General features: G+C 56.5%; 1 protein-coding gene across 1 annotated transcript; it reads left to right on the top strand.

Moving 5' to 3' along the window:
• Positions 1-490: 490 nt before the first annotated feature.
• On the top strand, positions 491-13,659 carry CAPN11 (calpain 11). Its single transcript, XM_068185474.1, has 22 exons — positions 491-611; positions 3,664-3,946; positions 4,510-4,579; positions 5,947-6,065; positions 6,207-6,340; positions 6,511-6,679; positions 7,196-7,279; positions 7,364-7,449; positions 7,648-7,722; positions 8,135-8,295; positions 8,375-8,544; positions 8,755-8,766; positions 9,040-9,251; positions 9,370-9,409; positions 9,669-9,734; positions 10,081-10,138; positions 10,236-10,300; positions 11,135-11,203; positions 11,323-11,401; positions 11,863-11,979; positions 12,053-12,111; positions 12,358-13,659. The coding sequence occupies exons 2-22, from the start codon at positions 3,701-3,703 to the stop codon at positions 12,382-12,384; spliced, it is 2,118 nt and encodes a 705-aa protein (XP_068041575.1). The 5' UTR covers positions 491-611; positions 3,664-3,700; the 3' UTR covers positions 12,385-13,659.
• The last annotated feature ends 1,641 nt before the right edge of the window (positions 13,660-15,300 follow it).

Genomic DNA, 15,300 nt, shown 5'->3' on the forward strand with positions numbered 1-15,300 from the left:
GACACGCAGGGAGGCCGGGGCAGCTGGTGGCGGCGTTGTTGACCGTGACCACCTGAACCACTGATTGAGGTGGTGTGGGCACAGTTCCCGCAGGCATAAGGGAAGGGAGAAGGGACATAACAGTCTGGGATATCCGGTGGGACCACCGTACTGAGCCGTGGCATCAGAAGGTCAATAAATCCTGGGGACAAAGTGCAGTACAGAGCTTCACCCAGCTACGGTGGGGTGCCGGCAGTGTGGAGCAGTCACCCTCAAATCCATTCCTAGGGGAATGCTTCCTCTTTTCCCTCCAGCCCCGGTTTCCGTGTGGACCCAACCCTTTCCTCAGAACAATGGTGGAAGGAGCACGCCCATCCCGGCAGTACTCCTCCATCCCTGGGAGCTGGGAGAGGGTGACAGCAGACAGAACCTCACCATCAGCCTGGATCAAGAATCCCCTCCCAGCGTCTGTAAACTGTCACTGCTCCTTTAATGCCCCCTCCCGCTGCCCTCCCAGCTTTGCTCATACATCCTGCCCGCCGAAACTCCACCTTCCGCGGGGCTGTACTGAGCCGGGCTGGGCTGGGCCGGCCCGAGCCGAAGCGGGTAGGGCGGTGGCGGCAGCAGCTTCCGTAAGTCTATGCCCCCCATCCTCACTCTTGTCCGACCCTCAGCTTGGGGTTAAACACCGGCGGGGAGCCCGCCGCCGGGCGGGCAGGGCTTCGGGTCCGTCCGTCTCCCCCTCCCCGGCTGCTTCCTCTGTTTTCTTAGCTTATCTAGGCATGCCTACCCCTCCCATCCCCTTTCTCTCTGCGGGGATTTTTGCATTAGGTAACGCATCCGCAGAGACCCAGAGGCTTCCCAATCGGTGCGGCGAGTAAACTGAATACTGCAGCCTCCCGGGATGCGCTGCCGACCCCAAAGCCAAGCCCATATCCCGTCAAAGGGATGCGGTAACATAAAGGGGAGCCTGTGGGAAACGAGGATCATTGTCATCTGGGGGGCTGGAAAGGGCCTGAGAGCTGCTTGAGCACGGTGGGATGCCACGGGCGGCTGTGACGCCTTGCTCCGAGCTGAGTATGCGGCGGGATACCGTGTGTCAGGGCTGGTTTTGAGGAAGGGAACTCCCCACTTCCGTTCATCTGCAAGGGCAGTTGGCAAACCAGAGGTCTGCAAAGATTTTTGGCTGGACTTTAACAGTGATGCTGCCAAGGGGTTTGCAGTATGCGCTAAAGCGCATAAGGTGTCAGGAACCCTGCAGGAACCAGTGTGTCTTTTCGCTCCCACCTGGGAGGGATCAGAAGTGCCTCGAGTACTGGAAAGCATCATATTGTAGTTGGGTGTCACCTGTGGTGGAAAACTGCCCTGGGGGCTTGACTTGTCTCATCACACCCCTTCCTCCTCCGTGGAGGACCTGCAGTGTCCATCAGCATAAGCCTGGGGAGGTGTCAGTAGCTGACCCCATTGCTTTAAAAGACCCATGTGGTTCCTCTCCCATTCTGGGGTGTGAAATGCTTTCCTTTGCTCTGCGCTTGCGTGACCTCTGTCTGCCACTGAGCACAGCCTTCCCGAGTATTTTGAGCCACAGAGCTAAGAATAACTCGTACGGTGCCCGTGTCTGCACAGAGCTCCCCGTGTCCGCAGCCATGTCCCGTGCTGGTAAGGTAGGGTGGGAAAGGGTGCAGGGAACCTGTCAGGGGCTGTGGTTAGGGGGAGTTCCCTGGCCAATGGCAGGTTGTGGTGCAAGTGCTTGGGGAGGTGGTGAGGTGGGTCTGGAGGCAGTGTGGGCAGCTGTACTTGGGATCCCTCATCCCTCAGGGCCCCTCTGTTCTGGGAAGTGTCTGGGACTGGAGAAGCCATCCCACCAGCTCTGCAGGCACCAAGTGCCTTGCCACTGGGAGAGACTGCCAGGGTGCTGTGGGGCAGGAGTTGTAGGAGGAGCTCCATAGATTTGGAACCATCGTAGAGGAGAGAAGGGCTGGCACTTCCCTGGAGAAGGGTAGTGGGTTTAGAGCATCCCAGAGCAGGCAGAGTGATAGGGAAGAGTAAAGTTTTTCTTCTGAAAAGCTTCTGGCTAGGACAGCCACATGGGTTAGCAGCCAAGTTTATGCCCTATGCATGTGCCAGAAGCTTGCACCCTATTCACTGCTGCCTGCCTTCCCTTTAGCTATCACAGCACTTCAGGACAAGGAAAGCCACCTCTTCAGAGCCAGGCTGTGCCCTGCTTCCCTGAGATAGGGTACTGAGGAGGGAGTGGGCCAGCACTGGCATTCGAGTTTGCTACTCTGAGCGGGTTGCTGGCTCCTGGCTTATTTACCCAAGGACTACACCACTTTGTCACACAGACAAACCTCTGAAGTATTCAGCACCAGCCCAGCCAAGCGGGAGCTGAGATTGCTGGGGAGTGGGGCAGGATGAGCCACAGATGCCAGTGGGCTGGGAGCAGTGGCACCTGCCCTATGGCCCTGCTGCAGGTCATACCAGACGGTGCCAGAGGCCCCTTCCAGGCTGGGCGGTGCGGTGGGTCTGAGTGCTGGCTGCTGCCATTGTGCCTGGACAGGGCTGAGGGCAGCGGGACGCCGGGAAGTGAGCTGAGACTTGCCCACAGGAGCGGGCGCGGTGGGGCAGGGCTGCGGGACCAGACATGCCTGGCAGCTCTGTCAAGCTGGTTCGAAGCTCCTGGCCATGAGCTGCTGGGCAAAGCCCCGGGAGGGTGGCCAGAGCAGGAAGAGGTGCGGGATGCGGGCTCTGCGGTGTCTGTCCTGCCCTGCTCTCCTGGTGCCCGGGTGCCCCACTGAACTCCGCAATCCCTTCCCGGTATCTCCCAGCAGGCTGCTCCACTGGCGGTCGACGAGCCTTGAGTCATCCTCCGTGTGTGTCTGTGTGTGTGTGTGTCTGTGTTGAGTCATCCTCCGTGTGTGTCTGTGTGTGTGTGTCTGTGTATGTGTGTCTGTGTGTGTGTGTGCGCGCCGTCCCACCTCTTCCTTCCCTCACCTTCTCTGGCCCCATAGCTAGAACTATCTGTGTCCCGCTGGGCTCCTCCCTACCCGCCCCTATTGACTCAGTGCTCAGGCAGCCGCGCCGGCTTTCGGAGAAGAGGGAAAAGGAGTGGGAGAGGCCCCTGGGGGTGGGAGAAGCTGCGGGCGGCCGCTGACGCCCTCCCGGCCGAGGCGGGTGAGGAGGAGCCGGGACGAGGGAAGAACCCGGAAAGCTGCGCCGGGAGGAGAGGCTGACGAGGTTGGAAAGCGTCTGAAATTCCTCCGGGCTCAGCCTTTTGGTGTAGCAGGGACAGACAGGACCCACGACCTAGGTGCTGGGGGGGGGGGGGGGGGGGGGGGGGGGCTGCCTCCTCCCAGCCAGCCTTCAATGCTGCTTTGTCCCCTTGGTGTGCCCTAAAGACAGCAAGGCTGCAACGGCCAGGCTGGAGGACAGGGCTCAGAACGGGGCTGCTGATGGGGATGGGGTCTGGGAGGTTCTCCTGGGGTGTGTGCCCGCCCTAGGGTGCTCTGGTGTCACTCGGCTCACTGTGCCAGGCCAATGCTGCTGGAGAAGGTCCTTGCTGTGGGAGTGGTGGGGAATTGGGCATTCAGCCTCCAAGCCTGGCTCTGTGTGATGGCTGATATCCCCAGGGGAGAGCAAGGTAGCGGGCCCTGCCTCAGCATGGCTGTGCCTGTTCTGTTGCAGGGAGTGGAGCGGAAGGTAGCAGTGCTGGTGCAGAGCTATGATGCCCTTTGGCGGGATGGCTGCTCGAGTGCAGAGAGACCGCCTGAGAGCTGAGGGGCTTGGCCAGCACAACAACGCCATCAAGTACCTCAACCAGGACTATGAGGCCCTCAAGCAGCAGTGCATTGAGAGTGGCACCCTCTTCAGGGATCCCCAATTCCCAGCTGGCCCAACTGCTCTTGGATTCAAGGAGCTGGGGCCACACTCCAGCAAGACACGGGGAGTGGAGTGGAAGCGTCCGTCAGTAAGTGCTGGGTTTGCTTGTTCTCGGGCTGGGCTGGCATTCCTGCCCTGCACGTCTGCACTGATGTGGTGTGCTGAGCTGCAGACTGGCCCTTGCTGGCACCCCTCAGTGCTCCAAGTCTCTGGAGTGCTGCAGAGCCACTTTGCCAAGGGCCCAGGGTTGTTCACCATGAGTGTCTGCTCAGAAAAGCATTGTGTCTAGCAGGCACTGCAGACTGTGGGCTTCAAAAGATGGGATGTGTTCTTGCTTCAAGGTGTCATGGCATGGATGTGTCACCCTCAGTAGCTGGGGCTTTTGAGAGTGCATATCCTCTGGTGCCATGAGGGCAAGGGGAATGTCATCCAGCCTTGTCCTCCCATGGATACAGCCGATCTTGCCTTGCCTTACCGTGATGGCCTTGGGGTTGCAGTCAAGCAGCCTTCCCTAGCAGAGGGCAGGTGGGGTACATCTCACAGGGACCATATAGCATTTCTCTTGAGTCAGAGCTGCAGTGGGTGCCAGCCCTGCTAAAGCCTAGGCCCTGCCAAGGTCAAGCACCAGCATCTGATTCTGTCCTTCTGCAGGAATTAGTGGATGACCCTCAGTTCATCGTTGGTGGTGCCACCCGGACAGACATCTGCCAGGGGGCTCTGGGTGAGTGTTGAAGCTTTGTCCCTGGACCTTGGTCCAGGCAGTAGTGACTGCGGAGGGTTGGGTGGCCCTTTCCATTCACTGAGGTGGAAACTGCAAGTCAGGGGGCATCTTGTGCCTCCTAGTAGCTCTAGGTTAAAGCTCCACAAAAATGAGTTGATGTGTTCTCAGCTTGACCATGCTGAGATCAGTGGAGATTCTGAGTGCATCCATGCCTCACACATGCTGACAACAATGCCAGGAGCTGCTCCAAAGAGCTCCCTGCTTTGGTAAATGGTGAGGGATGGTAGCTGCATGACAATAACAAACTGAGGTGGTGGTGGTGGTGGTGGTGGTGGTGGTGGTGGTGACAAAATGTTTGCTAACGAATGTGATGTGGCAGAAGGGTATTGAGAGGTGTACAAGTGATGATTTGTCTTTTTTCCAGGGGTGTCTCCCAAGGCGAGGGCACTGAGGCAAGGAGAGAAGTGTCAATGGGCTGGGTAGACTAGCAGAGTTGAACCATAACTGGGATTTTGTGGGCATCAGAAATAGATCTTGCTACCACAGACAGTGTTGCCCTGACTGGAGCAAGTAGGGCACTTGATTGGGAGTACTGTATACCTTAGCACATTTAACATGCTGTTTTCAGGGCTGACTACATTTAATGTATCCAGTAATTAGGACAAATTTGAGGTGGCAACTGGAGTGCATAACAGCCTGAAGCACTGTGGTAGTGTTCACTTTGTCATTAAAAACTCAGAAATGGCATTTTCTCAAGCCACAGCCCGGTTACAGGTTATCCAGGCTCAAGGCTAAGGTGTTAAAGGCTTCAAAGGCAAAAAAGAAAAGAGAACCAAGTAAAATAATTTAAAGCACAGTTCTGGCCTGGAGCAGCACTTGTGGTTAAGATCACTCAGAAGGAAAAGTGTGGTGGCATTGCTTGCAATTAGAGAAGCTGGAGCAGCAGCATGAAACTGTTTGCTTACTAAAATGGCTTTTTACATGCAAAGTGTAATTCCGCTGCAGAACTCGCTGTCTGAGATATGGAGGGCAGTCATATGAATGAGTTCCAGTAGGGTCCAAATAAATGGCTGCAGGAGGGGGCTTTTGGTGCTGACTGTGTGCGGTGGTCTGGACACAGGCTTCAGGTGAGGGAGGAACGTTCCCTGTTGCCTGTTGCCACCACTCGTCTCTGTGGGCAGGCTGAGCAAGCCTGGATCCCTGAGTTCTGCTTGCTGGACCTTCTCTGCATTTTCCATGGACTTCTTGAGCTGGGTAGCCCCAAACATTTCCAAGGAGAGCACACCATGGGCTCCTAAACATCTATCACCTACCCTCCCATCTAGGGAGGTGATGGGTACTCATACCAGCTTCCTCTCCTTCCCCAGGCGACTGCTGGCTGCTGGCTGCCATTGGCTCCCTCACACTCAACGAGGAGCTCCTGCACCGCGTGGTGCCCCACGGACAGAGCTTCCAGGAGGACTATGCTGGCATCTTTCACTTCCAGGTGGGCTGGGAGCTTTTGGCCCTCCACTGCTGGTGGGCTGTGGCAGAAGTGAGGGTGGTGGGTTGAGGCCATCCCTCTGGTGTAGGGATGAGCAAGCCATGTGATGCTCTGAGCTCACCCCACTCCCTCCTCACCCTCCAGATCTGGCAGTTTGGTGAGTGGGTGGATGTGGTGGTGGATGACCAGCTGCCCACCAAGGATGGGGAACTTCTGTTTGTCCACTCGGCGGAGTGCACTGAGTTCTGGAGTGCTCTGCTGGAGAAAGCCTATGCCAAGTGGGTATCCCCATGGTGGGCACGTGGGCGGGTGGGCATGTATGGGGTAGGGCACCTGCCTGTGCGGGGTGGAGGGAAGGGAGTCTCCTCTGTTGCTGGCCAAGCTGCTTGTGCCGGGTGGCAGGGCAGCTGCAGTGCACTACCTCCTTGTCTCCTCACGCGCCCCTCAGGCTGAACAGCTGCTACGAGTCGCTCTCGGGGGGCAGCACCACTGAGGGCTTCGAGGACTTCACGGGCGGCGTGGCAGAGATGTATGACCTGAAGCGGCCGCCACGCAACATGGGTCACATCATCCGCAAGGCACTGGAGAGGGGGTCCCTGCTGGGCTGCTCCATCGACGTAAGTGATGTGCCGGGATGAGCCAGGGCTCTGCCACAGCTGGCCAAAGTAAGGCCTCACAGCCAAGGCTGTATCAGCAGTCCCCTCACTGGGACACTGGTGGAAGGTTACTTGTTTGCCCTCTAACCACAGCACCCATTCCAGAGCCAGTGTGGCAGCCCTGCGGCACAACACGTGGCTCCTTTGGATGGAGCGGGATTGTTCATCTCAAGTGCAGGACAGAGGACTGCCTATAACTCTGGTCATGTTTTGCATCAGCAAATTACCTGGAGCAGGGTTTTTAAATTCTGAAGTTTGGGTGGTTCCTTGATGGATCTTCAGGGTCCTCTGCTAAAGAAACTGTCTTTAAATTGTCCACAACCAGCAGCCTTTGAGCACAGGGAGCTGCTACCTGCTACTTCTCTTGGTTGGAGCAGTGCAAAGCAAGGAGAATTCTCCACACAGTGGAGGGAAGGAGTAGGGATAAGTCTACACAAATTCAGTCCTACTGACTTGAGCATTATACATTCTCCTCAGATCACAAGCGCCTTTGATATGGAAGCAGTTACCTTCAAGAAGCTGGTGAAGGGCCACGCCTATTCTGTCACAGCCTTCAGAGATGTGAGTCACCTAGATTACACTTTAATAGCAATAGCAGCCTGGCCAGTGGCATGGACTCCACCTCCTGTGTCTGGTGTCTGGCAGGTTAACTACCGGGGTCAGCAGGAACAACTCATCCGCATCAGGAACCCCTGGGGTCAGGTGGAGTGGACTGGAGCCTGGAGTGATGGGTAAGCAGGACAGAAGGGATGGCAGTCTTGCTCTGTCAGGCCAGCAAGCACTGCACACACAGCAGTCAAACATGGAGCAATGCTGAGGGGAAGCTCACAGTGTGCAGAGCCCTTCACATCAGAAAAAGAGGAGTTGAGGGCCAGCTCTGAATTGCTCTCAGGAGTCCTTATCTAATTGTCTCTCTCCTGCTATTCCAGTTCCTCTGAGTGGAACAACATTGACCCTGACGAGAGGGAAGAGCTGCAGCTGAAGATGGAGGATGGAGAGTTCTGGTGAGTGCTGGAGCAAAGTGCTGCTCTATTTCAGCAGCCAGTCCAGGAAGGAGCAGAGGAGCTGGGGAGAGATCCTGCAGTCATGCTTCACCTGAAGTGCATGACCTGCCTTTATGAGCTGGCTTCCCAGCACTGGAGAGCTTTCCAGCATTTTCTCATCTGATCTAGTTAATAATTTTCCCCCCTTGAAGGAAATTCAGGCCAACTAAATGCAAAATAAACATCTAGGAAGAGTAAACATCCCTTCTTACCCAAACCCAGCACAAGGCTTTAAATAAGCTATAACTGTTTAGGGTAAAAGATTTTACTGTCACTTAATTCTCCTAAAATGTTAGCTGGGTCCAGAGCTACTTGCACTCTCCTCCCTCCCCACAGCAGTGCCCTGGCTTCAGCCCCTACTTGCCTCCCACAGGATGTCTTTCCGAGACTTCATGAGGGAGTTCTCCAGGCTCGAGATCTGCAACCTGACCCCCGATGCCCTCACCAAGGATGAGCTCAGCAGATGGCACACACAGGTGTTCGAGGGCACATGGCGCCGGGGGAGCACTGCCGGGGGCTGCAGGAATCACCCAGGTACCTCTGGCCTCCACATCTGTGCTCTTGGCAGCTTGATGAAACCAGGTGTCTCATCCATACATCCCCTTTCTCCCAGCCACATTCTGGATCAACCCCCAGTTTAAGATCAAATTGCTGGAAGAAGATGATGACCCTGGGGATGATGAGGTGGCCTGCAGCTTCCTGGTGGCTCTGATGCAGAAGCACCGGCGGCGGGAGCGGCGGGTGGGAGGTGACATGCACACCATCGGCTTTGCTGTCTACGAGGTAACCTCTGCCCGCCCCAAGGCTTCTTCCTTGGGAGACGCTCAGCCCTGCCAGTCCCACCTCAACCCCCGTCCTCAAGAAAATAAATCTTTTCCACCAGCTTTGGCCATTTGTGGGCTAATGTCCCCCATCCTGTGCTCCCTGAAGCTGTAAGGGATGGGGCAGGTACTGGGATTCTGATTTTTTATCCCTTTTTCCTCCTATCTGCAGGTTCCTGAGGAGGTACGTCCTGAGCTGTCAGAGCCTACCCCATCTTGGAGGGAAGCACACAAGACTGGACAAAAATGGGTTGATGCATCCAGTGGCATGGGAGCTCCCACAGCACTGGCTCTGGCTAGGGTGCTAGTGGCAGCTGGGCACCTCCATGTGGGAAGGAGAGATGGCTCCTACTGGATGGGCAGGGCAGGGCTGTCCTAACTGATGGGGCTGGCACTGGTGCCACCACTCCCTGTGGGTGCTTCCCATTGTGGTCCACAAGCACATTCCTTCCCCCAGGCCCAGGGCATGCAGAATGTGCACTTGAAGAAGGACTTCTTCCTGCGAAACCAGTCCCGGGCACGGTCTGAGACCTTCATCAACCTGCGGGAGGTGAGCAACCAGATCCGGCTGCCCCCCGGCGAGTACATCATTGTGCCCTCCACCTTCGAGCCACACAAGGAGGCCGACTTCGTCCTGCGCGTCTTCACTGAGAAGCAGTCGGACACAGCGTGAGTCCTGGCCTGGGAGGGACACCCCGTGTCTGTGAGCAGTGGGATGTTCCCCACTGCAGGCAGCCTGCTGGCTGGGGACCCTGCTCATCACTTTGTTTTCCCCTTTCTGCCCCAGGGAGCTGGATGAGGAGATCTCGGCAGATCTGGAGGATGAGGTAGGAGCTGCCACTTTGGATCAGCTAGTGCTGAGGCTCTGGCACTTGGGAGGGGGAGCTGCAGGCAAGGGGTGGCTGAGTCTGGGATGTCAGTGCGGCTGCAGAGAGGCTGGCAAGGTTGAGGTGATGGGGATGTGGGAATGAGGATGAGAAGAACAAAGAAGAGCTTCCTTTCCAGTTGGCGTTTATTGAGTCTGGAAGGCAGGGCAGAGCCTGGGTTTGACCACTAACCTCTTCTTTCTGGTTTGCATCACCCCAGGAGGAAATAACTGAGGATGACATAGAGGACAGCTTCAAGAACATGTTCCAGCAGCTGGCAGGGGAGGTGGGTATGGCTGCACCAAGCTCTGGAAAGTCCTCTGGGGAGGGGAGGGGACAGAACTGAACCCCTGGCCATGGGAGTTCCAGCCCACCCCACGCTCGCTCAGTCCCATCCTGCAAGACAAGTCCATTTTTGCTGTGCCTCAGCCCAGCTGTCTGCAGGGATGGTGTGATGACAGGGGCAGATTTGGGGAAGAGCTGTGACCGAAACTCCTCTGAGTGTACAAGAAATGTGATAGCATCCTCATGTTTTGTGACTAAGGCAGAGATGTTTAGGCAGGAGGGGGACAATGGCTTGTAGTGGGGTGGAGAGCAGGCAAGGGGTGACGCTAACTCTGCTTCTGCTCCAGGACATGGAAATCAGCGTCTTTGAGCTTCGGACTATTCTGAACAGAGTCATCTCTAGACGTAAGCACTACCCTTCCTACCCCTTGCTCCCTGCAGCCCAGGTTGCTCAGCAGGTTGGGTTTTGGTGCATGTGCTCAACCTCCTCCTTTCTCCTCAGACAAAGATCTGAAAACAGATGGGTTCAGCCTGGACTCCTGCCGCAACATGGTCAACCTGATGGATGTATCCTCTTGGTGCTGTGGGCCAGGGCCAGTTTTCATGGCGCTTAGCCTACAAGAAACAAGACTTGTCTCTTGGAGCTGGGGCTTGGCTCTCCAGCAATGCCAAAGCTATTTAACTGGGGGAAGAAAGGAAGGGGTCCTTATGGCTTCAGGGCCACCTGTCCTACACTCTTCAACTTCAGCAGCAGGTTTTTTGGCAAGGGCTATCCCCTGCTTGCTTGGGCCCTGGCTCTGCCACCAAAAGCCCCGCACGGTCCCCCCCCATGCCTTCTACTTTCACCTCCAGGAGGAAGTTCCTGTTTCACTTCCCACAGGCTCCCTAGCCAGGTGTGCTGCTGTGCCACCCAGCCTTTGAGGCACTCCTCAAAGGGAACAAGGACTATTGGGTTTCTTTCCTCCAAACCATCCTGTCTAGGTGTTGTGGATGAGTCATGGCCAGTGTCCTGCTTGTACAAGGACATGCAGCTGGGAGGTCAGGCAAGGAGCACCTCTAAGTCCTTCTCCAGCCCAGCCCTACAGCATTCCTTTTCCTTTTTGCTGCAGGCCAGCCCAGCTTTGGTCCAAGGACAGCACAACATTGTGCTTCCTACTGCAGCAGCACAGCTGCTCCCAGGGAGTGGCATGGCTGCTAGTTCAAGTGTTAACCCTTTCCTTGCTGGGTTGCAGGCTTTTTGCTGATGCTGCATAGGATAGAGGGGAATGTTGGGGGAAAAATTGGGCAGGCCGAGTGTGTCCAGGCTTTTCTCACCTCCTGTGGCTGGGATCTGGTAGCTTTGCCTTTGTACCCCCCGCCCTTTCCTGGCTGCTTTGACCTTCTTGACCCTCTGCTCCCCAGAAAGACGGCAGTGCCCGCCTTGGGCTGGTAGAGTTTCAGATCCTATGGAACAAGATCCGGAGCTGGCTGGTGAGGAGAAGAGGGGGCAGGGTGCACTGCACAGGGGTAGGACCCCTCCTGAGGCAGCAAGGAGGGGCGACAGCCAGGCTGGAGGCATTCCCTTCATGTCCTCTGTGATGTTTTTGCAGACGATCTTTCGCCAGTATGACCTGGATAAGTCAGGCACCATGAGCTCCTATGAGATGCGCATGGCTCTAGAGTCAGCCGGTAAGTCTGGAGAAGGATGGGACTGGGCTGGAGGCTGGAGAGGGGGCTCCTGCTGTCAGAGTCCTATCCTAAATAGCAGAAGAAGAATGTAACCAGCCTATATTGCATGCTTGAAGCCAACCTGTTGTAGTGGGATGTGGCCCCTGTATGCACCAGGCTTTCTGTATCACAGCTATGCCAAGTGGTGGAGCCTCAGAGTTAGAGATGCACGCAAGATTGTCCCAGCCTCTGACCTCCTCTGACCTGCAGAATCCCATCTTGGCAAAGCAGAGGCCTGGGGTGGATCAGTGAGCTAACTAGTCATATGTGGCTGCAGGGAGAGCATCCCCTCTTCCTATTGAGGCTGGACACGGTGCCCTTCCTTGGGTGGGTTGGTGGACTTTGTGTGGGTGCATGGACTTTCACAACTACACCCTGCTCTCCTGCCTCCCTGGGGGGGCTGACTGCTCCCTGCCTTGCAGGTTTCAAGCTGAACAACAAGCTGCATCAGGTGGTGGTGGCGCGCTATGCAGACAATGACATGGGCGTGGACTTTGACAACTTCGTCTGCTGCCTCCTGAAGCTGGAGACCATGTTCAGTGAGTGATGGCCCTGGGGCAGGGAGGGCAGGAACAGAGAGATGTGTTGCTCACTTTGCTTTCATCCCTGCAGGGTTCTTCCGTAGCATGGACCCTGAAGGTACTGGCACTGCTGTCATGAACCTTTCAGAGGTGAGAGTTCAGCCCAGTGAAAGTCAGGGTGGGAAACAAGGGGACATAGCATTAGGGTGAATGGGGCACCTGGGGTGGGTGGTAGAAAGCCCTCCAGCCCCCTGGGTAGGGAAAGAACCCATAATAGATCAAGGTGAGTAAATAGGACTGTTGCAGGCTCTGTGTTTCATGGAGGGCTGTTAAAATTTACTCATGAAGACATGCCAAAAATGCACCCTGCTCATCCCTTCTCCCTCTCCTTCCCAGTGGCTGCTGCTGACGATGTGTGGCTAGGAGTTACAACAGAACTGCTGCAGCTGGGACACCCCAATGGGCCAGGCCCACTCCAAGTGCCTCCCCTTGGATCTATGGATACAGGATACTCTTTCCCCCTTGCTCCATCCCACACTGAGCCACCAGCCATGCCTCCCAGCAAACCTCACACCATCTTCTCCAGTGGACCAGGGGTTAAGGCAGGCAGGGGATTCCCTTCTCCTCTTCTGGGCTGGGCTTCTTTCCACATCCCCTTGCTCCCTCTCAACCCAGAACAGGAGGAGGGCGAGCAGCATGGGGTACCTGTGAATCCCTGCATGGTGGCAAGCTGAGGGCCAGCTGCAGAGCAGGGAGAGGCAGCTGCTGGGGCATGAGGGGGAGGACACTTGTATCGCTTTCTCTAGTGCTGACCCATCCCCTCCAGCACACATTGCCTATCTCTGCACCCACACCTGGGAGCATCAGCACATATTGCCTTGCTCAGGCAGCAGGTTCCTGAGGGAGCCACAGTGGCCTTCTGGGAGGAGGAATGGCCACACTCGATATCATGAAGCCCTTGCACCGCACTTATCACCACTAAGCACGACCAAAGCGTGAAGCCTGCTGGCTCTTTTCTGCGTGGCCTTCAACACATCCCTTCCACCTCCATGTCCCTGCCTAAGCCCACCACTGGGTCAAGCTCTACAACTCAAGCACTGAATGTTTCGGGGCTTCTCCATCATGCGAACACATGCAACGCTGTAGTGCAGCACTGAAGCTCCTCTTGCCCACGCAGGCACAGCTATGCCATCGCTGTCACAGCAGCCTGGCCTCCCCTCCCATCCCTGGGAGCTCCTGGGACATCTGCTGCCCTTGGTCATGGCCTACAGCAGGGCTAAGGGGTACAGCACCCAAGAGGCAATTCCTTCCTCCAGAGAGCAGAGTGTGGTGGTTTATGGGGGTCTTCGGCACAAAGTTGGGATTTTTCTCCCAATCCCTCATACTCCCATACTGTAACACTCTCCTCTTGGGCTCCTTTGCCCAAAGCTGATGAACTCCAGTGCCAACATATTTGCACTTCTCTGTGCTACTTCATTCCCCTCACCACCTTCTGGGGTAATGGGGTGGCTCCAGCCTGGCAGTGGGCAAGGGCCCATCCCCTGCCCTGTCGAGGCAGGCAGGCAGTCTGCTTCCCCAGACCCCTGTTGTCGCTGGAGGATGCACCTGCAGCAATAACCACTGCTGTCTGCCCGGCAGCTCTGCTTCCTCACCCTGCTCACTGTGCTCTCCAGGAATAAACAGATCTGTTAGACCTGTGGTCTGGGAGGTGTCTTGGGGTCTGCGTCCTCCCTCTGCTCACCGTGGGCTGGTGCAGAGCCAAGCCCAGGTCACGCTGCTTGCCCAGCCTGGGGCACAAGTGGAGCAGCACCATCAGAGCAGGTCTTGCTATGGGGCTGGAGACATCCACATTCCCTAGGACTTTATAAAACTTGCCTCTTCCTTTCTCAACACTTACACATGGGGCAGCACCACATAAGAGAGAGGGAAGGGAGCACTGCTCTTAAAGAAAGGTGTCTTGTGGAGGCTGGGGAAGGGAAAGAGGATAGGATGAAGTTAACTATGGAGCTGGTGGAAGTGGAGAGCAGCCTGGAACTCTGGACTCTGGATAGGGACCAAATGAGGTTTATTTCTTCCCTGGGTACAGCCTGTGGGAAGTAAATATTTTCCCCTGCTTCCTTTGAGGTCATGCCAGTTATAGCTAGAAGCAGAAGCCTTCCACAAATATGAGAGTGAAGTGCTGGACAGTGGGGCTTTTCACTGCATGGCTCAGAGCAGGACTTGCTGTCAGCACATCGTGCTCCTTGCTCACATTCCAGAAGGACATTGCAGCCTGGATGGCCCAGGAGTACTCAGCATTTGTAAGAGCAGTGACCTTGTGTACTTTATCCATCCCAGCATCTCAATATCCCTTATACGGGTGCCCTTTGGACCAGCACAGCTCTCTGGCACCAGCATCCCCACAGTGGGGCAGCACCCAGTTCTGGGGCAAGCCAGCCTGGCTCAGAGCACAGACAGGAGCTGAGGTGTGCTGGCAGGAGGAAACAGCTCCCCAGCTTCCTCACAAGGCTGCCCTCTCCTACAGAGGCTCCCCAGGGCTGGATGGAGGTGGGCTGCTTGTGCTTGTTGCTTGACTACCTGTGAGCTGAACTGCCTCCCTTTAGGGCTTGCCAGCCCAGGTTTCCTGCTCCTCCATGCAATCCCAAATTCCCTGCAAAACAAGGCTCAGGTGAGACAGGCAGGTGCAGGCAGGCAGAGCTGTCCCATCTGTAGGGCCTCATCACACACACAGGCCCAATTATAGGGGATGGTGACACCCTGGCTTTGGGATGACAGGTGCCCCTGGCACAGCCTTACCAGAAGCCCCCTCCCTCCCTCCCTCTGGGTGCCAGCTGGCAGATCCCTTCCCTCATCGGCCCCAGCAGCTGGCAGACCAGTATCAGCAGGGGGTCAGCAGGTGGGGGCTTCCCCAGCTGCCAGTTAATGCCACTAAAAGTAGCCTGGCTCATCCCCCTCATTGCAAAGGGGACAAGGAAGATGCCCAGCAGACACCTTAAATCCTGGGGTGAGGGGAGTAGCAAGGGGACCAGATGTGACCAAACATGCTCTTAGCTTTGGCTTTGTCTTGGGACAGGCACTAGCCAGCACTTCAGCCTTCCCCACACCTATCCCATAGGCCTACGCTGGGTGGGCCAGCAGCGACCATGGATGCACAGCACCACTGCTCCTGCTCCCCAACATCCCAGAATTTCCTGCACCTCATTTGGCCCTGTCTCCAGCAGCCCAGAGCTGCCTGCCCTCCCTGGGGGTTCCCCTTCTCCCACCAGCTGCTCATGTCCATCCCCCATGCACAGGAGGGGGCCAGGAGCACAGCCCATCCCCACCTGGCCCCACCAGCTG

This window comes from Anomalospiza imberbis, chromosome 3 (genome assembly GCF_031753505.1).
Source record: "Anomalospiza imberbis isolate Cuckoo-Finch-1a 21T00152 chromosome 3, ASM3175350v1, whole genome shotgun sequence".
Classification (NCBI taxonomy): domain Eukaryota; kingdom Metazoa; phylum Chordata; class Aves; order Passeriformes; family Viduidae; genus Anomalospiza; species Anomalospiza imberbis.

What these genes read in the sequence shown, in the direction of transcription:
- CAPN11 (XM_068185474.1), top strand. Translation starts at nt 3,701, where the DNA reads ATGATGCCCTTTGGCGGGATGGCTGCTCGAGTGCAGAGAGACCGCCTG. An exon ending in GGGCTGCAGGAATCACCCAG is followed by an intron (nt 8,296 to 8,374) that starts GTACCTCTGGCC and finishes CCTTTCTCCCAG; the next exon opens with CCACATTCTGGATCAACCCC. An exon ending in ACAAGATCCGGAGCTGGCTG is followed by an intron (nt 11,204 to 11,322) that starts GTGAGGAGAAGA and finishes ATGTTTTTGCAG; the next exon opens with ACGATCTTTCGCCAGTATGA.